This window comes from Aythya ferina, assembly GCF_964211825.1.
Source record: "Aythya ferina genome assembly, chromosome: 10".
Lineage (NCBI taxonomy): Eukaryota > Metazoa > Chordata > Aves > Anseriformes > Anatidae > Aythya > Aythya ferina.
Genome location: NC_140306.1, coordinates 12,251,417 through 12,274,698, shown reverse-complemented (window position 1 = coordinate 12,274,698; position 23,282 = coordinate 12,251,417). Strand labels below are relative to the sequence as shown.

At 47.8% G+C, this 23,282-nt stretch overlaps 2 protein-coding genes and 1 long non-coding RNA gene across 7 annotated transcripts in view; 2 read left to right on the top strand and 1 right to left on the bottom strand.

Moving 5' to 3' along the window:
* The window catches only part of FLNB (filamin B), an 85,262-nt gene extending 72,999 nt beyond the window's left edge, over positions 1-12,263 (top strand). For 4 of the 5 annotated variants that reach the window (XM_084530377.1, XM_084530380.1, XM_084530379.1 and 1 more), the window contains 10 exons: positions 249-401; positions 717-839; positions 1,408-1,674; positions 2,123-2,260; positions 2,347-2,462; positions 4,344-4,476; positions 5,557-5,733; positions 8,210-8,428; positions 9,396-9,599; positions 10,428-12,263. In XM_084530377.1, the coding sequence (XP_084386503.1) occupies positions 249-401; positions 717-839; positions 1,408-1,674; positions 2,123-2,260; positions 2,347-2,462; positions 4,344-4,476; positions 5,557-5,733; positions 8,210-8,428; positions 9,396-9,599; positions 10,428-10,615 (1,718 nt within the window). In that variant the 3' untranslated portion in view covers positions 10,616-12,263. The remainder of the gene's footprint in view (positions 1-248; positions 402-716; positions 840-1,407; positions 1,675-2,122; positions 2,261-2,346; positions 2,463-4,343; positions 4,477-5,556; positions 5,734-8,209; positions 8,429-9,395; positions 9,600-10,427) is intronic. The other variant, XM_084530381.1, reaches the window with a different exon arrangement.
* Positions 12,264-13,484: 1,221 nt separating this feature from the next.
* On the top strand, positions 13,485-16,630 carry LOC311442258. Its single transcript, XR_014696538.1, has 3 exons — positions 13,485-13,678; positions 14,988-15,216; positions 16,368-16,630. It is a non-coding gene; the product is annotated as an uncharacterized lncRNA (long non-coding RNA).
* A 1,614-nt stretch (positions 16,631-18,244) lies between these two features.
* Positions 18,245-22,871, bottom strand: DNASE1L3 (deoxyribonuclease 1L3). The gene is made up of 8 exons (XM_084531201.1): positions 22,628-22,871; positions 21,464-21,552; positions 21,040-21,132; positions 20,823-20,935; positions 20,350-20,462; positions 19,635-19,792; positions 18,823-18,919; positions 18,245-18,578 (listed from the first exon to the last, which is right to left on the bottom strand). The coding sequence occupies exons 1-8, from the start codon at positions 22,757-22,759 to the stop codon at positions 18,450-18,452; spliced, it is 924 nt and encodes a 307-aa protein (XP_084387327.1). The 5' UTR covers positions 22,760-22,871; the 3' UTR covers positions 18,245-18,449.
* Positions 22,872-23,282: the final 411 nt, after the last annotated feature.

Here is a 23,282-nt window from a genome sequence, read left to right as displayed (position 1 = left end):
TTTCAATGTTAATGAAATAAAAGGGATATGGTCAGAGCGTTTTAGGAGCTGAATGCATTCTGTGCATTCATTAAATATGATCTGACCTATGAGGACTACCAAAGTTCTATTAAGACATCATGCAGCTCCTGCATTACCATGCTGAAACAAGCTGGCTCATGATTAGCTACTGCTTTGGGTTTAGACTATATTATGTCAAATTTATAATACAGCTGTGGAAATGTGACGTTAACTTAACTGTCTTGTAGGTTATGGTGGGATCTCACTGGCAGTTGAAGGACCCAGCAAGGTAGATATCCAAACCGAAGACCTTGAAGATGGAACTTGCAAAGTGTCCTATTTTCCAACTGTACCTGGCGTGTACATTGTGTCTACTAAATTTGCAGATGAACATATTCCAGGTAAGCAGGAGTGTTTGGCATATTTGTTTAGTGCAGCAAAGGTCTTACCTACGTGGCCAGCATGCTGGAACTGTGGGTGGGCTGTGTGGTTTGGAGAATACCATTAGTCCTGAAGATTTGAGGAGGTTTTACCAGTACCCTTCATGCAGGCATTCAAAACTTTTCTAGTTACATGGCTGTATTTCACTTGGACTTGACTGTAAACTGGCTGTAAAACTTCCACAGTGATACAGTGCAAATCAGAGGAAGCTCTCACTCCTCACTTTGATGCAGTGGGTACTTACTAAGAGGAATGATTTGCTGTCGTACTTACAGGAAGCCCATTTACTGTGAAGATAAGTGGTGAGGGAAGAGTTAAGGAGAGCATCACACGAACAAGACGGGCTCCATCTGTTGCAACAGTTGGAAGCATATGTGATCTGAACCTAAAAATTCCAGGTAAGCGACATTCTTTCCCCATAACCATAAATTGCACTTGTATAGTGTAGGTGTTCCTGAAGCAATGGACATAGGAACTTCAGTGTTAAGTCATCCTCATGTTAAGGCAGCGTAGGGAAGAAACACTGGTTGTGTGGTCTCTATGAACTGCTAAAAATATGCATAACCATGATCAGCAAATGGAGAAATAAATTCCAGGGAGACCTTAATCTGTTCTGTGTAAAACAAGCTGGAGAATGGGCTGCACAGCTCAGCCTGTCTCCAGGGTTTTAAGATAATCTGTTAAGTGTTTGTACTGCTGCTTGGCAAATGTGAATCATAGACCAGTATTAGCTGGCTGTGCTTATCCAGCCTTTTCATCTGCCTTCGTAGCACCTGGTGAGCTGCAACTGGTCGGGCTTGCTGCTCAGCAGCATGCATCTAGCTGAGAGTAAAACCTAGCACCTACGTACCTGTTCTGTCATCTGTGCTGTCATCATTATTATCTGAATTCAGTTTCTGCCTCAAAAAACAAAGTACCCAACCCCTTTGTCACTCTCTTGTGCGTTTTGTATTCTATTCTTGTCAGAAATTGACTGCGCGGACATGACAGCCCAGGTAACTAGTCCCTCTGGAAGAAACTTTGATGCAGAAATAGCAGAAGTTGACAAAAACACCTATTGCGTCCGCTTTGTACCGCAAGAAATGGGAGTTCACACTGTGGACGTCAAATACAGAGGGCGGCCTGTGCAGGGCAGCCCCTTCCAGTTCACTGTGGGGCCGCTTGGCGAGGGAGGAGCCCATAAAGTGAGAGCTGGAGGCCCGGGCCTGGAGCGTGGAGAAACAGGCATCCCAGGTGAGTCCTCTGCTCTTGGGCTTCAGTGCCTGGGTCTGCAGTGCAGTGCTTTGGTTTTTGTTGGCCCTTGTGAAAGTCCTGCTTCTGAGAGCCTGAGTGGAGCTCAGTTGTAACACTGCAGGCTCGCCCCATGCCTGGGAGTGGTCAGTGGAGAAACACGTGCAAAGAAATAATACTGCTGCATCGTGCGGATGGAGAAGCCCACAGTATGGAGACCCATGTTTGGGAAACTGCTCTCCGAATGAGCCTGAAGTTGTTAGTGTACTATTCAAAGCTAAGAGGCTAATTCAAGGCTCTTGGAAAAGCTGCCAAGTGTTATCACCCAGCATCATGGCACAATGTACTATTTTTTCATACACATAATGATGGGATGCTGCACGGTCTGTTAGAAGCTGAAACCCAGCTGCAGTGAACTTACACTTGTGTATGCTCTTGTGTGCTTCAACAGCTGAGTTCAGCATATGGACACGGGAAGCTGGAGCTGGAGGACTGTCTATTGCTGTAGAAGGCCCAAGTAAAGCAGAAATTGCCTTTGAAGACCATAAAGATGGATCTTGTGGTGTATCATACATAGTTCAAGAGCCAGGTACACAGTACAAAATGTACTGAAATAAAACTGAAAGCTATTTCCAAAGAAACTAAGGAAACTCACTGCATCTTTTCTTCCCCCAGGCAACTATGAGGTGTCCATAAAGTTCAATGACGAGCACATTCCGGAAAGTCCCTATCTGGTTCCAGTCATCGCCCCATCTGATGATGCTCGCAGGCTCACTGTCACTAGCCTTCAGGTGAGACATAAGGAAACATCTCCACAACTTGCCACAGAGACTGATTTCGTCCTTGTTCTCTGAGACCAAAATGGTTGTCCTTTCTTCTTAGGGATTACCTTGCCTTGGTTGGTGCTTGTTTTCAAGTTCAGCTTGCAGATAGAGAAAGGTTTTTTACAGCTAACCTCTTGGTAACTTAGGCCAGTAGATTTGGCCCAGCTCTAGCTAGCTAGGATTTGAAGGCAGAAGGCTAAAATAAGTCTATTACAGGTAGTAACATTTGAGCATTAAAAATAAAAGGTTCTAGAAGCAGCACTGGTAGAGCTAAAACTTATTTTTCCCCCACAGTTTAGCTAGGGGAGGCCCAGTCAGAACTGAAGCACGAAAATGAACAAGCAGTGATCATGCTGATAACTAAGTTACTGTGTCAGCACATGGGCTGAAAAGTTGCATTTCTGCAGGTGAGACAGTGTAGACATGTTTGGTTAGGACATTGCTACAGCCTTGTCTGAGCACTGTGCGTCTGCACAAGCAGATGGATGAGGCCCCACGATGAAGTCAGAGCATGAATTCGCTTTGGCTGACGTCACGAAACCACAGCCACAGCTCAGATAATTCATGAACGGCAGCAAATCTGTAGGAGAGAATTCCAGCTTTGTAGTTGGTCTGGGTTCATCTGTTAACCTTACCATTATTTTTGTGTGTGTGGTTACTTGCATTAAAGTACAAGTAACATTAAAGGTCTGACTTAAACCTCCAAAGCCAGAAACTTGGAAAGGAGACTGAGAGTAGAGTGTGTGTCTAAATATACCGTACCTCAGTCCTCATTGAGTGGTGATGAGCAATTAGTACTGCAGTTGAGGCTATTTTTGATGTGCCTGTACTGGACTTTGTCTGGGCTTCTCCACCTTCTCTGTGTAAACGAATGGTGACAGCCTGTTCCTGTAGTGTCTCTTCTGCCAACGAGTTACAAGGGCGTTAATTAGTCACTGTGGTATTGATGTTTCTCTTGTGTTTCATTTAAAGACTCTTTGACAGGAACACTCACTTCAATTAAGTCCTGGAGAGGCAGATAAAGCTGAGTATTCTGTAAAGGAGCTCTGTGTGCAGCATCACTCTGCTAAACCTGCATCAGGGATTTGCTTTGTATATTGTACCTCAGTTCTACTCAGTTGCATTTATTTACCTCTCCAGGATTTAGTTGAAAATGAAATCAGGTAATGTATGTTCGGCATAAAATATTACTTCTAATAGCTGCAAGAGCTTTGGTCTTGCTGTGACGAGCGGTGCAGCGCGGGTGCTGAGCTGAGTCGCCTTCCAGCAAGTAATGCTGCGCAGCGCCGATGGTCTGACAGCACAGCAACATCTGGTTTCGTGCTTTAAATTACTTTCTCATTTTAAGACATCTTGTGGTGGCGTTCTAAATGTAGCCTCTTGTGGCAAATATAAACATGCCTATTACTCTTTCAGACAACTGGATTATCAGAGGCTTTTCCCCTGAATGAATCTGGAATGAATGAAGGGGCTGAAAATGGAGCTATCACTTAAACATCCTTTAAATCAAGTGCCTGCATACAGGGGTCTGACCTCGCTGATAATGGGTGACTAGTCTTGTAAACCTGCCTTTGCCTGATTTGGCAGAGTGTCATCTGGCTTCCAAAAATGGTCTTTTACTATCAAAAAAAAATCAACTGAGTGGATGTAGGTAACTTAAATCAGTCACTCCATAAGAGTTTAAAAAGAAAAGAAAAGAAAAAAACAAACTTCTGATCTGAGAGTTACTGTTAAGTCATAATGTTGTCTTTTTGTTGAACTCTAAAAAAATGTGTTGAAATGGTTATTTCCCTGCCACTGATCTGAAACAAAAGTTTAAATTTGGTAATCTGACTGTTGCATTCTCAGGAGTCTGGATTAAAAGTTAATCAGCCAGCATCCTTTGCTATAAGGCTGAATGGGGCAAAGGGCAAGATTGATGCTAAAGTCCACAGCCCCTCCGGAGCTGTAGAAGAGTGCCATGTGTCTGAGCTGGAGCCAGGTGAGAACAGTTTTACGTTTATCAAAACACACGGGGTAACTTGCAAAAACACTCTCCCAGCCTCATAGTGTCTGGATTTAATCCCTTGGCTCGCTAATAGTGTACCCAAGGAGTGAGCAGCTTGCTTGGAGAATGAATTCTCGTCAGCAGTTTCATTAAGAGCTGTTCAATCAAGTTTACATTCATGCTCTTTCTAGATAACTAATGAAATTACCAAGTCCTAACTTGTGTAAGATGCTAATATTTAAGGGCAAACTCTTTTTTAGAGTTTCGCATGAAGTCTTGGGTTGCCAGTGAAGGCAAAGCTTTACTATTTGTAAAGGAAGGGGGTGAAATATGATGTGGTTGTTGAATTTAGCCAGTGAAGAAGTTTATTTTTCAAAGCTATGCTTCCATCTTTGACAAATAGTTTATTTTTAACTTGCACTCACTCCTTCATGTGAAACATTAAGGAAACTGAATATAAGCAAATGCTACAGAAAGCTCAACACCTGTTTCAGCAATGAGGTTTTCTTTTTCAATTGAAGTTCGAATGAATTATGGTCTGTACTGTGCCAGTCTAGCTGTGGTCCAGCTGGGGAAGGTCAGTCACTCCTCTGGGTTAATCAAAAACATGAAATACCAGCAAATTGCTGAATAACTTAAAGGTGCCACGTCTGTGGTGTCAGAGCAGCACGCTCAGCCTGCTGGTACAACTTGACTTGCTTTTTACCAGCTGCTTTTTGTAAGGAAGCCCAGTGTGCTGCTCTGTCTGCCACTGACAGGTTGGGCTGTGATTCAGCTGTCACCTCTGGTTTCGCGGGTGAGGCACATAACCCTGAGACTCACGCTGCTGGCTGGATGACAGCTGAGATCAGTTCCTGGTAGACAAGGTGAAAATGCAATCCGTGACACCTCCTGTGATAAATACATCGTTTTTTCTACTTAAATAGAAGCGTGGAAAGCCAAGTTTGCTTATGTTAGGACCAAAATATGTTGAAACATGAAAGCCTTGCTTGGGCTGCTAACCAGCTCTGTGTTAGGTTTAGTTGCTGCTGCTGTCATCTCCGAAATGTCAGAAAAGCCTCTTCTCTCCTGCAGACAAGTACGCCGTTCGGTTTATCCCCCACGAGAACGGAATCCACTCCATCGACGTGAAGTTCAATGGAAGCCACGTGGTGGGCAGCCCCTTCAAAGTGCGCGTTGGTGAGCCCGGGCAGGCGGGCAACCCTGCGCTCGTCACGGCGTACGGACCGGGCCTGGAGAGCGGTACCACGGGTAACCCTTCTTTTTAGAGCTCCCGTACAAACCTGTTGGCCTTCTGGCTTCCTTGAAGGAGCCAGAAGCTGTTTCTAGGCATATTTTTACGTGACTTGCTCTGCTGAGGCAGCTGAACTAACACATTCTCTGCTGACCTGTGTGCAGACTAATTTTGCTTTCTCGCATGCTCCTGAAGTCTCATAACATCACTAGCAGGTCTGCATGCTACACTGAGCCTTAACAAACTTAAAACCTTTGTAAAGCAGCAACTGTGGCAAAAGTTCACTTGAGCTGGTTAGCCGAACTCTGCTTAGGTGGTCCCCGCAAAGCTCTGGAGATGCTTTGGCCCTGTTCCACACATGAATCTGCAAGGGACAGAGGCTTTTGCAGAGTTACACAGCTGTCAGAAAGCAGTCGGTGACTGCCCTGCATGTATGCTCCAGAGTGGGTGAAATACTGAGGGGGAACAAATGTAGTCAATTAGTTTTTATTTTCCTTTGTTTTGAAACTTGGTAATGAGAAGAAACAGCAAAACAGGGGTTTTGGACGCTTTTCCTGTAGTGAATGCAGTTGTTCAGCCGGCTGACTAGTTTAAGGAGTCTCATTTAACTTGCATACCCCTGTTAATCAACTGGGTGCGAGGGCGTACCCAGTTAGCTTTTCCTTAGTGCTTGCACCTCTAAGAAATGTCAAGTTAAATGTAACATGGCGTGTAAAACCCAGGGAATATGATGGATTGTGTTCTGTTTGTAGTATTTCATATATGCTTCAGATGCAGCATGAATACTGACACTACTTGGAAATCTGACACCTATTTATCTACTTTGGCTGCCCCATCTGACAGTTCTCAACTCAAGAATGTAGATATTTTTTTTTTTCATTTGTATGATTTTGGTCTTTGTAAGAAAATATGAAAGCATTCCAGAATGTGCGCTTTGATTTGTTTAATTGTGTGCTTTTGTGGGCCACACACACAGGTGAAGAGCAGAATAAAGCTGTTTTTTTTTCCCCTTTGATACGCAAGGCAGCAGCTAGTTCCCCTTATGCTATCCACTGCTGTCTTTTGAGGATTTATACCTTTTTTTTTTTGTCCCTGGAAGAAATACTGTGTTTATTCAGCCAAAGCTTGTGCTGTTCTGGAGAAACCAAGCAGTTAGTTTTGGAAGCGTATGGATATACTGTGTAAAATAAAGATATTGCAGCCTGTGCTGCTTTAATAGGTGGAAACAAAAGCACTCGTTAATGCTAGCCACTGATGCATCAGGGACGGGGGAATTTTCCTCCCTCTATAAAGGTGCTTGGGGTTGTTTTTAATCTAAACACACTGTTCAACTTCAGTAAGGTTACTCTGTGCCCCCTTGTTGAATCCTGGCCGCTGCTAAAGGCTCAGTGCCCTGGGAGCAGCATTCTCGAACAATGGCCCAGTGTCAGACCCCAATAGCTGGGGGCTGAGCACCTGAAACGTGTCCCCCGGGAGCCTCCAACAAGGCAAGCCTTCAGCTGGGGCTGGGAAAAAGCCGTGGCTCCCGAGCGAGGAGTCTGCGGGGAGAAGCTGTGAGGCTTGCTGCTTTGGGAAATTAATTTTCCTCCAGCTTCTGATGCATTAATTGGCAGAGCCTGTTTGCTGTTAGCAGCGTGTGGGAGGGGACGGGGCTGCACCAGGACCTCTCTGTGGCTAAGCAGTGCGTGTTGCAAGCTGGCTGCCTGGCCTCCTTGGTAAGGCGTCCTGCTGCCGTGCTCGGGGACGGTGCCTCTGGGAGCTCTGGGCTCTTCCAGCATTGCAACACAGCTTGTGCAGAAAGGCTAGAAACTTCCCCGGGTTTGCCACCACACGTAGATGCTTCAGTCTCTCTGTAGTAAACTTTCCCATAGCTGTCTTGGTTCTGATGGCACTCGAGCCCTTTATTCCTTGTCAGCAGCGTCTGATGCAGCGACCAAAGGTCGTAAATATTTGAAGCCAGTTTGACAGTAAATTACTTGAGGACTGAAAAGCCTCACTTTTAAATTCTTCTCGTGCTGCTGGCATTGTGTCATTGGCTTAGTATTAAGAGCAGTAATTCAGCTCTGTTAGCCAGATGCTGTAATTAAACAAGCTTTTGTTTCCACAAACTGCTTGGAGTGTTGTTGCAGAGCAGTTCAAACACCCGGCTCCTCCAGGAGACCTCTCAGCCCTTGTCGTCTCTCAGGCTTTCTTGTGGGCCCTTCACCACTGATTTACAGCCCATGTGGTGGGACGGCTCTGAACTTCCCTGAGCTTAGACACGAAGGAACTCGCCTCAGTGCGGGCTCCAGCTCCCAGCAGAAAGGCCCTCGTTTAAAGAGCTGTGCCTTTCCTCGTTAAGTCGGCCTTTTGATGCCGAGACACTTCCCTTTCGGTCCTGAAGGGCTCTCTTGTCCATTACATCAAATCACCAGCTCCTATTTAATAACTGAGGCTGCTTTTGTAACAAAGGCTGTGAGGAAGAGTGTGTCTTACTGTGCTACGTCTTTCTAGGGTTGCAGTCGGAGTTTTTCATTAACACGACCAAGGCTGGTCCAGGTACCCTCTCTGTTACAATTGAAGGGCCATCAAAGGTGAAAATGGACTGCCAGGAAACTCCAGAAGGTTACAAAGTCATGTACACACCCATGGCTCCAGGAAACTATTTAATTGGAGTTAAATATGGTGGACCTAACCACATAGTGGGCAGCCCCTTCAAGGCAAAGGTTACAGGTAAAAAGCTAACCAGTATTTACTGCGTGCCTGAAGTAGTTTGTGTCACTCAGCAAGTATGTCCCTGTGAGATAGCGCAGCAGTCAGGGTTAGATGCCTGGTGCCCAAAAACACGAGAGGCAAAAAACTCTTTTCCTCATCACCTCCAAACTCTAGGTTAGGGATTTGGGGAGATGCTGAGAACCTCCTGCGGGCTGCAGAAGCATCAGTCATGGAGCTCGCCAGCTCAGCTCTGTAAAACATCTTCAGGGGAAGTGCTAGATCTTGACCTAGCTCCAAGGTGTTGCATTGGCAGTGGGGAAATACGACTTGTTTACCCACTTTTCCTCCCCAGCCCCTGAAACCTGGAGACTTACAGCACAAATGATGCTCCTCTTGGTCTCATTTTGGTGCTGCCATGGCCTGACCAAGGGCCATAGTGTCGAGGGGCTTTCAGATGATGTGAGGAAGGCTGGTTTTACATCTAGGAGCTCTTTCTCTTCAGTGCTGTGTTGAAGCATAGGCTAGAGTTCGTCTCTACTGCTGCCCCAAGCTAGAGGAATCCTTCCTGGTGCCCAGACGTGGTGGTGGTCTCGGGGGGCAGATGGTAGGGACTGCACTCCCCCGGGCTGGGACATGCTCTGCTTTCAAAATGGATTGTTGCGAAATTGCACCTGCTTTTCTGCCAACTCAAGCCATTTTTGGCATTTTGGTGATTGGAGCACAATTAACTCTTCTCCAGCGGCCAGCTTTGCTTAATGAATCCTGAAGTTCCTGTGGTCCTTTAACCACTTAAGGGCTCTGGGATGGGATTGTTGCCAGTGTTACTGGAAGATGTTGGTTTAAATACCGAAGAAGGAAATTGCTCCTCTGAAAATGCATTTTGGATGCAGAATGCATGCTAGTCACTAGGAGGATTTCAGAACCTCCTTCTAAATGCCTTTCAGATGGGGTGAATCTGAGTCTCAGAAGTCTTTTCTGTTTCCAGGACAGCGACTGGTCAGCCCAGGCAGTGCAAACGAAACTTCTTCCATCATGGTAGAGTCAGTGACAAGGTCATCGACTGAAACCTGTTATAGTGCCATTCCCAAATCCACCTCGGATGCCAGCAAAGTGGTTTCCCGGGGAGCAGGACTCTCAAAGGCTTTTGTGGGTCAGAAAAGCTCCTTTTCTGTGGACTGCAGCAAAGCAGGTAAGGGTATAGGAACCAGCTGTATGTTATGGTGTCTGAGCTGGGTGGTTTTTGCTTTAAAACATCATTCAGTTAATTGCAAACTCTGCATTAGGAAAGAGGAAGAGCATGACTTTGTGAGCTGGCAGCTACGAATTAATGAGAGCTCTTGGCAGCAATCTGAGACCTGATTTCAGCTTTAGCTGTAAATCAGCATTTTGTGAAGTTGAAATTCAGAGCTCGAGGTGCTGATCTGGCTGTAAAAAAAAAAAACACAACACTCTAAGTGCTACATGGTGCTCACCAAATCAATCTTAAGAGGTTATAAAGATTCCATGCCCTCTCCAAATGGCTTTTCTTAGCCAGGAGCACCTGAAAGAAAAATGGGGTTATGGCATGAGAACTGGCAGGCTGCTAAGCTTAAACATCCCTCTTGGTGCATCGCAGCCTGTAGTGCAAGGTGCTCCCATAAGCTGTGAGTGCTGATCACCACCTGCAGGCATTGTGGGGGGCAGATGACAGGCTGCTGCTGACCTGTGAGCAAGTACCTGAGAGGCAGTGCCTGCTTGTTTCACAGTGTTAAACTCTCCTGTGCTGTAATTAGATAATGGTAGCATGTCAGGTCCGGCAAAGTGCACAAATAAACTCTTGCCTCTATGAGACTGAGGATTTTTAAATAAAATCCCCTCTTAAACCAAACTCATTTAGCCATACCTCAGATTACTGCTCTGAATTGTGAATTAAAATAACAAAATCTGGTAGTAATATTATGGAACTAATGTTGTGGTACAGTCATCACGCTTGTTTGCTTAAGTTCATGAATGCTAACAGTCTGTTATTTTGCTTTAGGTTCAAATATGTTGTTAGTCGGCGTCCACGGGCCTACAATACCGTGTGAAGAAGTATCCATCAAGCATTTGGGCAGCCATCAGTACAACGTGACCTACGTCGTCAAGGAGAGGGGTGACTACGTCCTGGCGGTGAAGTGGGGCGACGAGCACATTCCTGGGAGTCCCTTCCATATCACTGTTCCTTAATCCCAACCCACATCCGAGTCAGTCTGTGTGTTTGCAATTCAGATGTAGAGTTATACTGGGTGCAGTCCTGTTGCAAAATGCAGTATCTAGATACACACGGCTCACATTTCAATACACTCAGAAGTAAATTCTGTAACTTTGTTTTTTACAAGCATTTCACTTCTCTTCTACTTATCAACATAATGTAAATCTATTTAATATCCTCCTCAAATTGTACTTTTGCAGTACTGTCCAGGTCACTGTCAATGTTTGGAGAATCATGTGGATAACTAGACACTAATTTCCCTTGTGGATGTTAAAGACTTTAGATGTTAATTGAAAACTGGAATTTGTCTTTGTAATTGGGTATCTTAACTACTGATTTTATTTGACTGGAGACTTTACATTTTAGTTATGGAATATGACTTGGGCTGTCCCCAGTTCAAATTCTTTTCTGTAAAGAAATGAGATAAAACTGGTACTATAATAGGTGCCTTTGTATACTTGATCAATTTTAATGCTTAACATAATAAAAGGCTACTAAAAGTGGCTTTACCACTCAAATTTGAAATGTTTTTGAAAATGCATTGCTAATGGTTTACATTTAGGAAAAGTTTATCTTTTATAGCAGACCAAAAGCAGACTTAAAATTATTCCCTGAGAGCTTTCAGCCTTTATGTTAATGCTTTGTAAATCTATACAGGTAGCTTTTTGGCCGTGATGCTAGCAATGCGTTTTTTAATTAGCTCGGGATTCTGGTGAAATTTCTAAAACTTTGCTTTACAGGTAACTTCCAACATGCTTACTGATTTATTTTCCTTTTAAGAACAACTCCCAGATCGGCTGCATTAAATAAAGTCCGTTGCTTGCCAAGCCAGGCATAGCTCTCATCTGAGTGACCCAAAATCCACGCAGGTCAGAGCACAGCAGTATAATGGTGAAGGGAAACAGCAGTTTCCCTGGCTGCTGCTGGGCAGGCAATAAGTGAGATGGTGCAAACCCCTCCTGGGCATGGAGACCCACATCTGTACTTGGGTAGTAGGTGGGAGGGCGGGTGGGTGTGTAAATGCGCTGACACAATGGCAATAAGAACCAACAAACCCTTGGTTTTGGTGCAAACTGTTTTATTATATCTCAGTCCAAGGACGTGCCCGAAGCATGCTCATCTCTTCCAAAACTCCCTTCAGTGCTGTGAGGGGGATTCATGCTTAGGGTCAAGGAGTGAAAACTTCCATTGTAACTTATCTGTTTGTCCTGGATTACTCAATACTACTTTCCAAGTGTGTATCAGAATTGCTGTCAGCTGCTGGGGCTTTAGTAAAACTCTCCAAATGAGCTTTAACTCTGTGATTAGGAGAAGATAGGATTTGTTGAAAACCTGTTGAAATGTCACTGTCTGTCCCTATGGAGAAGTTCACGCTTACAGTTCTGTAGTTACTTGTGGATGCACTACCCTTGAGCACAGTTGATTTGGGAAAGAAAGGACGGTTGTTTGTTGTTTTTTTTTTTTACTGTGCTTTTTTGTGCCTTAATGTGAAATGCTCACTACATTGTAAACTAGGAAGTGAAAACAAAATAAACTGGAATAAAATGCAGGATTGTAAAATTGTATCTTATAACTTATTAAATAGAAATGTTTGCTTCATTAAAATGTGCATGTTAAAAACAACACCGGGTTCTTTTCATATGTAGTCCGTGAAGTCCAAACCAAACCTACAGTGTGTAGCAGCTCCAGACATGCCGAGTGACCACTGGACCACGAGCCATGCAGGAGGCATCTAAAAACTTGGGCCTAACTTTGGTGCCATTCTGTGTTTTCCTGTAACCTCACTTTTTTTGTTGCTAAACCAAAACATATTGTGAAAGCTTGAGCCACGGCATCAGCATGGCAAGACATGGCTGTGTTGTGCCAGGTCTTTCTGCACAGACTGCGGTGATGGTGGGGATCAGCAGGGCTGGAGAGCAGAGAAAGTGGTGAAGCAGCTCCTGCCAGTGGCATCCGTGGGGCTCTCCAGCAGCACCATGGGGCTGTTGGCAGAAAGTGGCTCCTGGCATGGCACCTTGGGCCAGCCAACTCCAGCACATGGCTATGGAAACCAGCAGCTGTTTTCCCAAACACAGCTCCCACTGGAAGCACCGCTGAAACCCGAGAGGCAGCAGGCCAGCAGCTGCTGCCAAGGACTTTCCTGCCCCAGGTTTATCAGATTGTTTCCTTTTTGTAGTTAATTGCGTTTCATTAGCTTTGTGCTGTGTCAGCTTGAACCTCCTATTTAAAATTTTGAAAGAAAAAAAAAAAAGGCCTGAATATAGCTGTCAGGTTGAGTAAACCTGAGAGGCTTGTGCCTGTGTAACCAGTGTTACCCAACTGCCCTGCTCTTGCCAGGCCTCCTTTTGCCTGTTACCACTTGGTCTAATCATGTTAGCTGGAATTAAGGAGAGTTGTCTGATGTCGATGGGCTGGGATCATTAGCTTGTCTGAGGGGTTATTTCATGGCAGGCAGGCTGCAGTGGGGCTGGGATGTCAGTGTGCCTGGTTACTGGTGTCCCAGTGCCTCTTGCCATGCGCCTTCCTGTCATGCCCTGGGGTCTTGCTTGGGAGGACTGCAGGTTGAGCTGAACAGGACACATCCTTTCTAAGCCCACTGCCCTGTGGCAGCCCACAAGTGTAGGCCCAAATTGGTGCATCCTTTTCAGGGAAAACCCTAGGGGAAAACCCAAGGCTTGGCAGGGCCCTGGCACAGTCCGGTTAGAGCACAGGCTGCGTGGCTTGTGGGGGCTCTTCAGAGCTTGTCCGAGCAGGACTTGCATTGTTTCTCCTCAGGTACCAGGTGGCCCTAATTCTGTAGGCAGCCACACATGTGCTTAATTCCAGTTGTCTGAGCGGACTGGCTGGTTTTTAAGCACGTGTGTGTAGTGCCACAGTGTGGCTTCTTCACAGCCTCTTGCCTGCTGGCCTTGGGATGTGTTTTCCTCAGTCACCTCAGGCTTCCTGTGGCAGTGCCTCAAGGCCCGGCTCCCTGCTCCCGCTCCAGGCCACCAGCAGGACAGCTCTGTGGACCTTAAATATACATTTTGTTTTTAAAGGTAACCCACCTTATTTTTTATGGAGCTTGTGCCAGGTCTGGGACTGTGCAGGGTACCCTGTGTGTCCAGGATGGGTCTCCCTGCACCCCCCAAAAGGCATCAAGCTGTTGTGGTGTTCATGACGTGCGTTGGCAGTGCAGATCGCTGGGCTGTTGCTTAGCAGGACTGTTTTTATTCAGATTGTGCAAACCCTGCAACCATTTCCCCCTCTAATTGTCGTTCTGTGGAAAGCAAGATTGTGAAGTTTCCAGTTGTTTTATTCTGTGGGCAGCTTTAGCTTCCAAATGTATTTAAAACTGAATTGGTTTTATTTTTGCCTTTTTGTTGTTGTTTTTACGCTGCATTTTAATGCACTTGTCTTGCTTAAAGGAAACAAACTATGTCCTAAGTGCATTTAAAAGACTGCCCAGAGAGATTAGGTACAAACAGGCATCAAGTTGGCAGCAGCTGGGATGCTGAAGTGAGACTGTTAACACAGGGCAGGGCACAGAGCTGGGCAGCAGGGCAGGCTGTGTTACCAACTGGCACATCCCTCTCTCAGAAGGGCATCAAAACAGCCTCGCTGCCAGACATCCCTCGTGTGTTATCCCGCTTCCACGGGGCCGCCTGGGAAAATGCTTTTCCATTGCTTCCCTGCATTTCCCAGGCTTGCAGGGTTCGTTTCCAGAGCTGTGAATTCGTATTGCACGCTCAGAAAAAAATACTGGCAATGTCACGAGATCAGGCTGGATTTATGGTTGTGTCGCTATTAATTTGACTGAATTTAAAGTGCATTCTTTATATAACACGAATGAAAGGCTAATATATGTGAGCTTTAAAAAAAATTGATAGGCCAAATATAATTTAGCAGGACCCAGAGGTATGTTTGACAGCTCCTTCCTATGATGAACGGCCTTTCTGCAGGACCTTGGTACTGCAAATATTTACATACACGCTGAGCTCGAAGCCTGTGAGTCCTCTGAGCCCTGTGGAGGAGCTGGCCCTGCTCTGAGGGGTTACGAGGATATTTCTTTCTGACAGCAACGTCCTGAGGATTTTGGGGGGAATTGGGGGATTTTTGCATCTGGCGTCACTGAAAATAGCTGGGGCCAAGCCCCCTCCTAGCTCGGAGGCACAGAAAGGAGGTCCCAGTCCAACTACCAGCATTTGCAGAGCATTTCACTGAAGGTTTCTGTCTCCTTTGCCAATATGTAAATTAACGCCTATGAATCTGCCTTCTGCCTAATAGAAGGTACCGTGCAAACGCCGACAGCTGAGATGCTATATTTAACGTGACACATGAAGCATTTAACCTTGTTTTTCCTTCCAGATAGACAACCAGAGTGCACAGAGAGGGCATTCATGCTTTTATTCCAGGTGAGGGATGGTGAAGAGGTGGCCTCGCGTCTCAGGAAGGCAGGGGGCTGAGCAGGAAGACCCCCCAAAATCCCAGTTTCCCGACGCTGTCTGCCTCAGCTGGGTAGGTCCGGTTCCTAATGGTCACCACAGCGCGTTTCCAACTGCGGCCTGGGTTTGTGACCAGCTCATTCACAGACATGGTGAGAGCAGGGCCATTTTGGGGACAACTCTGGAGTGTCAGTGGGAAGGGGCTGCGTGACACCGTGTGTGGGGATACAGGTCCATGAGGTTCTGTGGTCAGAGCTGCGTCTCCTTCCCGTGCCGGGTTTGCAGGCGGTGCTGTGGTGTGGGTGTTCATATAGCACTGGGCCCACGCAGATACTGGGATTTGTAGCACCACAAGCACCGGGATTTATGTTGGTGCCACCAGGGGGGGCCATAATAATATTTATTGCACGCGTAGCTCCCCACGCGAGGGGTGGAGAGAGGCTTGGAGGAGGCAGGAACCGGTGTTATCCTGGGCGTGGGGCTTACAGAGGTCGTGGAAATGCTTTTAATGACCAAGAAAGCAGGCTCCCTGATTTCTCTGCCCCTGATATTTCTGCTGCTGGCCTCCCTTGGGGTGACAGCACATCACAGCCTGCTTTGGGGCTGCAGCTCGGGGGCTTGCTGCACACCCCATGACTGGTGTGGCTTTGGTGGGTGACTGGTGCCGGCTGCTGGCCTCCCCTTGCCACAGGAGCAGGGAAGCAGCAGGAGCGTTGGAAGCTGTGCAGGCTGGATTTGCTTCTGTTTGTATTCATGCACAGTTAAACTTTTGGAAAAGCAAAACAAATATGGGTGTAAACACAAAGAAGGGGCTGTGCTGCATGTGGGTATCGCTGTGCTGGAGGAATTTGGAGCTGGGGATGCTTGTACTGCTGCAGAGAGGGGACAGTCCCCAGCCCTGCTGACCCCGGTTCGTTAAACAGCATGTGACAGCTTGTTTTATCTGATTGATAATGATTTATTTATCATTTCTTAATGCTCCCCCAGCACTGCATTTTCCTACATGGTGTGTTCTGCCCCAGTTTGCTCTGGGGGACATACAGAGCACCCCCAGTGTCCAGGTGGGTCACCGTGCAGATTTGTACCAGTGTCCCCCTGTTCTCCCTGCCACCAGGACCTATTTCCCCATTCTCCCAGCTGCCAGTACCTGAGGGGAGGCAGGCGATGCTCGCCCAGGGCCAAAGGGCTCGGCACCTTTTGTTTAGCTGAACCTTCTCTGCTTTTTGTTTGTGCTTGGCCAAGGCCCTCATGGAGGAAGCGGAGAGCTTCCAGCCTCAGAACAGCCTCTTTGTTTCTCTCCCAGCCCTCAGCTGAGACCTGGCTCGCGCAAGACAAAGTCTCCCCAGGCCATTTCTGATTTCTAGCGTGAAACTCCTGTTTGGTCGTAAATAAAGCTCCAGAAGCCTCCTTCATCTAAAGAGGGGCTTTGTTCTGGCTGCAGAGCATCCAGGATCCCAGAGGCTTGAACTATTTAAAAACATCTCTGCAGCTGGGAAAACTGGGTAATGATCCCCTGGTGTGGAAAATTCAGAGAAGGCGTAAACTGTTAAATATTTATATATATATATATATATATTTTGCAGTATTGTCTGATGAATGTGTGGGATAAGCATGGGAATATATCTAGAGACCTACTGTGCTGACCGTACAAGCTTTGGGCACCTCCCAGCCCCTCTGCAATGTTATGAAGCGATGCTGCCTGTCTGCTCTGAGTCCTCCAAAAGTGCAGAGGAGCAGCTCTTTGCAGATGTCCCTCTGCAGTTCAAATTCTCCTCCTCTGTGCCATCCACAGAGTGCCATCTGCTAACACCATGCCCCAGGCTGCAGCCACTGCAGCAATTAGTGTCTGAGCATGCCTCTCGTTCTCAAATGCTGGATGAAGCATAATGTTCGATGTCGCAAATAAGGATAAACCTTTTCCAGTAAAGCGTAGTCATATTTACATATTTTTCATGATTGAATATATCCATTATTGCTTTGCTGGAGTGAGCTTTGTTCCTTTGTGCATTGCCTCTTTATGAAAGCCAGAAAGCATCCGTCATGTGGACAAAGATGCGAGGCCAGAGACTTAGATTGATTTCAACCTTCACATGAAACATCGCTGCTGTCAGCCAGACAGTGGCATTTCTATAAAAATCCCAATGTAAATATTTGTTCTAAATCAGGCTCTTTCTATCCTTTTGCCTTGGCTGGGACATTAATCAAGGGAGCTTATGAAATGCTGTATCACTTTCAGATTAATTGCTACTGAAAATTGGGACTGTTGCTGTCCCCCTTTTGGCATGATCTCCTCCAGATTTATTTTCTTTCTTCAAATCCTTTCTCCCCAGACAGGCCGTTTTCACAAAGGCCAAACTGTTTTCCTCCCCTACAAGAGTATCTTGTTTGCCAGCCCTCCCCTGGTCAGCAGACAAAATGAGGGGCGTGGATTAAAGAGTGTGAATATTTGCCTTCACAAACTGTTGGATTATTTGCACATTTCTGATGTCTTCTGCGCGACAGGGTTTGCACTAAATAGAGGCTGATCTGAGAAAGCAGATCGCTGTGCCTTGAGGTTAAATAAGCAGCGTTAAAATCTGGTTTATTGGAGAATTTTTGGCCGCAGTGACTTTTTTTTTGCGGGGGGGGGGGAGGGAAGAAGGGGAGCAGCTCACTTCCATGTGAGGGTGCTGGAATCAGATTTTAATTGCAATTTTGATCCTGCTCTCCTTTCATCTGAGCTCTGCAAGATTTCTCACCTGAGGCTTGCGAGCCAGGAAGGGGGTTGCACCTGGCAGCGGGACGGGAGTGCGACCACCCGTGTGGTACTGCTGCTGCCCTGTGGCTGTGTCAGCGCCGGGAAGGGACTCGTGCTGTCTGCCCATCTGTCTTTTCCTTCTGTCTTTCCCCAAGCCCTTGACGCTGTGAGCAGACTGCATTTCGCAGACCAACCAAGCAGCCCGAGTTCAGCGATGTTTTGTACGTTCCACATTGCCAGGTGCCACACGCAGCCCTGCGTCCTGTCAGTGGCAGCCCTGAAGCACAACGTGATGCAGAGAGATCCTCTCGAGCTCCTCTGCTGCTGACAGGGAGCAGAGGAGCCAACATGGGGGTCTCTGCCCCTCGGGTGTTACAAATAAAGCACAGGGAAGCATTTTGTGTTACTGCTTTACGTGGGTAATTGGTACAGTAAGTCTAGCATGCTGCTTCTAGACGATTTATTTATAACAATCAGAAAAATAACCTGAAGGTTTAAATCACCTTCACACTCTATTTTTGGTTTAACAAACTTTTTTTTTTTTTTCCTGCTAAATATTGCACTTGCTGTGAGTATAGCGATGCCGGTCTGCTGAAAGCCCCGGTGGCATCCTTGTATTGTCACTCTGTGTGAGCAGATCCAGCATGCTCATGATTTTGCCTGGCGATTCTTTCTTCCTCTCCTCTTCTTTGAGAACTTGGATTTTAACCAGTCAAAGAAGCCGCCCTTCGCTTTCAACTCAAACTCCACTGGGAAGTGGTCGCTCACCCCCAGCGCCTGCAAGAGACAGGTATAGGGGTGCTGGGAGCAGCCACACACCTTCCAAGCCCCATTCGGAGGGGTCCTGGTGGCGCTGGGGAGGGGACACATGCACGCTGCATCACTTTTGGGTGGATGCATGGCCCAAACTGTGCCCGTGTCTGCACCTCCCTGCTGCAGGGAGATGGCTCTGTGCTGGCCAAGGTGGCATTGACCCTCCTGAGGGAACCTGGTGGTGCCACGTGGGCTGTGCTGTGCCTACCTGCTCCTCGGTCATCCGGAAAGCTGCCTGGAAATCAAAGATATTGACGGAGTGCGGCATGACGGCTTGGCTGAGCTGCTCCCCGCTGACCACGATCCTGCAAGGGGCACAGGAATGGGGCACTGGTTCCACAAACAGCGCCAGCCGTGCTGGTGGCCAGGAAGGTGGCCTCCACGCAGGCACAGCTACAAAAGGTTTGTCCCCACCCGGGGCTGGCTGCGGAGAGATGCCAGCAGCTGCTTTGTGCTGCAGCTGGCCGACTGCTTTCCTTGGCAGCGAGACACACAAATACCTTGGCCTTGGAAGCCAACGTGCAATGATTTGCATCAAAACCCACCACAGAGCTCAGAGCAGGAGTCTGGACACAGAAGCCACCAAGGACTGGCGTGTCCCAAAGCCAGGCTTTGATCCAGGAGCTCGTTAAAGGGGTTGAAGTCCTGGCTGCCCCTGCACTCTAGCAAGCTGCTGCATGCCCTGTCCCTGCCGAGGGAGCTGCCTGCCCCAGCAGGACTTGCCATGTGCCGGGGCAGGGTGAGGCATCGCACCAGCTGTGCAGAACAAGGCTCTGTGTTTGTCCCTTCAGATTATGACTACGATAACAAGAACCTCAGCACAAAACCATGGCACAAAGCTGAGGCCCCTCTGCAGCGTGGCAGCTGCAACTCTCCCTGCTGGTGGGATGGTTTCAGCTCCAGCCCCAAAGCAATGCAGTTTGCTTTGTCTGACAGTCTGTGATGCCTTCCCATGACTTTTTTTTTTTCTTTTTTTCTGTGAGTATTGTGCAGGGACTGGCTGGGCTGTGAGCTGTTTACCTGTCATATGGGCAGCTTGTGCTGTTCTTCACCGTGGTGTCATTTTTGTCACCAATTAGCCAAGCAAACTCCGAGTAGGTTCTCAGCCGGATGTTCTTCCAGTGCTTCTTGGGAACGTAGCTGCACCCGGCGTTGAAGTCCCCCATGAAGACAAAGTTCTGCAAGGCAGGAGGGATTTCAAAGGCAGTCAATTTGGGGCTTGGCAGGGGCCGTGCACCCAGCCTGCTGCTGCCTGTGCCGAGCTGGGGTGCACAGGGGAGAGGCAGTGCTGGTGGCAGGGGAGGTTTCACTGATCTGGACCCCCATAAGAAGAAAAACCTAAATATTTCACAATCCTAGGGAAGCACACGCTACGCCATTAATGGAAGAGCAGAAAAGAGTATGGAAAAAAAATGCTAGTGTTCCTGGAGGAGGTTTTGCACCTCTGCTATAGTGTAGTTACCAAAGAGCTCCTGATTTTGATGGCTGTGCTGCTCAGGATGAGCCCTGCCATTCCCAGCTCCATCCCTGCCTGGCTGGGAGCCAGAGAAGGGGCAGGCATTTTACCAGGGATCACATTTACTGGTCAAAAGGTGGAGACCTCAATGAACGTACGTCAAAGAGATGCTCAAAATCTGCGGCTCGGTGTCAACAGTTTTCAGGTTATCAGGCTCTGAGTACTGTGCGGGGTGAATGAGTCCCAGAGCTGCTATAGTGACACGTATGTGGCACCAACCTTGGTGTCCCAGCGCTGTTTTACGTCTAAATACACATCATAGAGCTCGTCGATCTCCCGTACTGCCATCTCTGGTGTGGTGTGCAGAGGGACTACAGCAAACTCTTTGACAGCTTAAAAACAAAGCGAAAGAAAAGGAAATAATATAATGGTTAAACACGTGATGAATCACAAAGAGACTGGCTTGGAAGCCAGAAGATTTTTCTGAAAGAAGAAACAGCTTCTGCTTTGGCTGCACATCACAGGGCGCTTGCTGGGTAATTGCAGCATCTGCAGCACGAGCGCTGAGGCCGAGCTGGGGATGTGAGGATGTGCCATGCTGCTGCAAACCTGCTCCAGACCCAAATGCCACCAGTGCAGGACAGAGCTGGGGCTGCCGAGGGGCAGGTGCTGCAGCGAGGGGCTTGGATGCTGCCCCTTACCCACCCCAGCCCTGCTACCAGCAGAAGGACACATTTCTGAGAGCATCCCACCGGTTTTTGGCGACTGGAACCAGACGATGAAGGGCTCTCTGGAGAAGGCATCCTCATCCCCGGGCTGGGTGTCAGGGTACTGGTAGGTTTGTTTCACTGATACCAGATTTTGCCTGCAGTGGAATAGCAGAGCTGCTGGAGGTCCTCATGGCTCCATCCCCATGCTGCAGGAGGGCAGGGCGACGGTGGGCGTGCTGCCACTGCCAAGCACACTTGCCTGTAGATGAAGGCGTACTGCTCCTTGTAGGTCTTCCTGCCCAGCCGCCCGCTGACCACGCAGCTGTATTGCTCCTTCTGCCCTTTCGTCTGGCTGGAAGGAGAGGGGATGCCTTAGCTCACTGCCGTGCTGCCCAAGGCAGAGGAGCTGATGTCCCGTGGGTCTCACATCAGCGCCTATGCCCCGGGTGAGAGACACCAGCTGCCTGGCTACAGAGACAGATTCGTCTTAGAGGTGGGCACAGACCGAGCATCCTGCCCAATTCTTGCCTGCTGTGAGGTTTATTTATTTTTAAGCTTTTCTCGGAAACATCCAGCCCAGGCTGTGGTCAGAGCTGGTGTGTGCAGCACAAGGATGCCCGCCTGGCCACACGGCCTCCTGCCCTCCCCTGTGCCAGCCTTGGGGACACAACACGTCGCTTTACCCAGAGAGCTTCTCCACCAGCAGGGGACACGTCCTGTTCTTGGCTTCCTTTATTTCCATCAGCAGCATGATGTCACAGCGAGAGATGATCTGCAACAGGAAAGAGCAGAAGCAAGCCTGGAGGGTTAGGAAGAGGCTAGAAAGAAGTGGTTACTGGTGCGAAGGAAGTCTTTGTGGAAGGAGCACAGCCCACGGGGTCCTGGAGGCGGGCAGTGATTAAAGCCCTTCTCCTTTTGGTGATGCTGCCGGCCCACGCAGGAGCTGGGAGAGGGAACTTGGGAGCAGAGCGTTTTTGGGGCTGCAGAGAAGGGTCAGTGTGAGCTGGTTTTGTTGTTCAAATTTTGCGGGTGATATTTGTGTGAAAAAGTCCCTTTCATCCCATAAAACTGTAGCAAATGCATATGCTGCCATCATTTATTTTATCTCACACGTAGCACTGGCTGTAGTAAAGACAGTCCCAAATAGCAGGTCTGATCTCTTTGCAGCAAACCCTCTTCTCCAGCTGTTCACAGCGATGGGATTAAAGCACAGAGAGCAGCAGCCTCTCCTGCTGCAGCTTGGGGCACACGGGCATGCTACGAGCACCTGCACCATGTCCTCTGCCACCGTGGTGTCACGGACGGTGCTTCCAGGCTGAAAGTCCCCAACCTGGCTCCTTCCACTCAAATGGGAAAGTTCTCTTCAGCTGCCACTGAGCTAGCAAGTTGGTGAGGTTTTGTTTATATAAATTAGCACTCAGGTTTTTCAGTTTTGCACCACACTCCAAGATGATATTCTGCTATCTTGAGAATACACTTAATTAGGCAAGAATATTTCAGAATGATTAGCACATGAGCAAGGTAAATAGAGTATTGCAAAACAAAGCTCTGTGGATTCAAAGCAAAAGCTATTTTTACCGTGCACAAAAAGTTTCATCCTTTTCCTAACTCAATTTCCAAAGGAAATAGCAAATGCTGTTTCTGTTATACTCTCACGCAAGCTAAAATAACTGTGAATGCCCTGCTGAACTGCAGGCTTGATTTTCACTCTAACAGTATAAATGGTTTCAATTATTCACTCATTCTTTTACTTGAAATTCAAGTATGAATAAATGAAGTGCGAGATTAAGTGGATAAGAAGCCCCTGCAAAGCTCCACATCTGTATCCCCCAGGCAAATGAACGTACCTTTACCACGACATCCATGACTTCAGGTCTGGCTATTTTTGCTTCTCCGAAAGACCTCACATTGAAGGAGCAGATTTTTAGGCTCAGAGATGGGCTGAAATAGAAGAGCGAGAACAAGACAAAGAGCAACATCTTCAGGGCCTCGGACAAAATGAGCCGCTGGGAGCGTGCCTATAAATATATACACGTGCGCGTGCATGTGTGTGTGTGTTTGTGCATCCGTCCCCCTGCAGCCAGCTGAGAGGTCAAAACGCATGCTCAGCTTTGTCAATCCAAAACACGAACAGGAATCGCCATTTCCTCCTTTCCCTCACTTCCATCTCCCACGGCAGCGCTGAGACTTTGCACTTCTGCCCTTTGGGGACAACCAGCTTCTCTGAGCTGGCCTCTGTGTCCTAGAGAGACAACTGCTCTGCCGGCCCCCACCACCCCTCCTGATGGGGAGGCACCTGCTGTGGGGTTCCCACCAGCTGGGGCCATCCTGGGCCAGGACCAGGCTCCTTGGGTGAGCCTGGAGCAGCAGGAGGTGGAGGGGGCTGGTGGTGAAGGGGTCTGGGAGACAGCGGTGGGGAGATGGGGATTCCTGAAGGGCGCTAGTGGTGGGCACCAAAAGCTCCAGTGAGACATGATAGTGGGGGGATACCCTGATCATGGA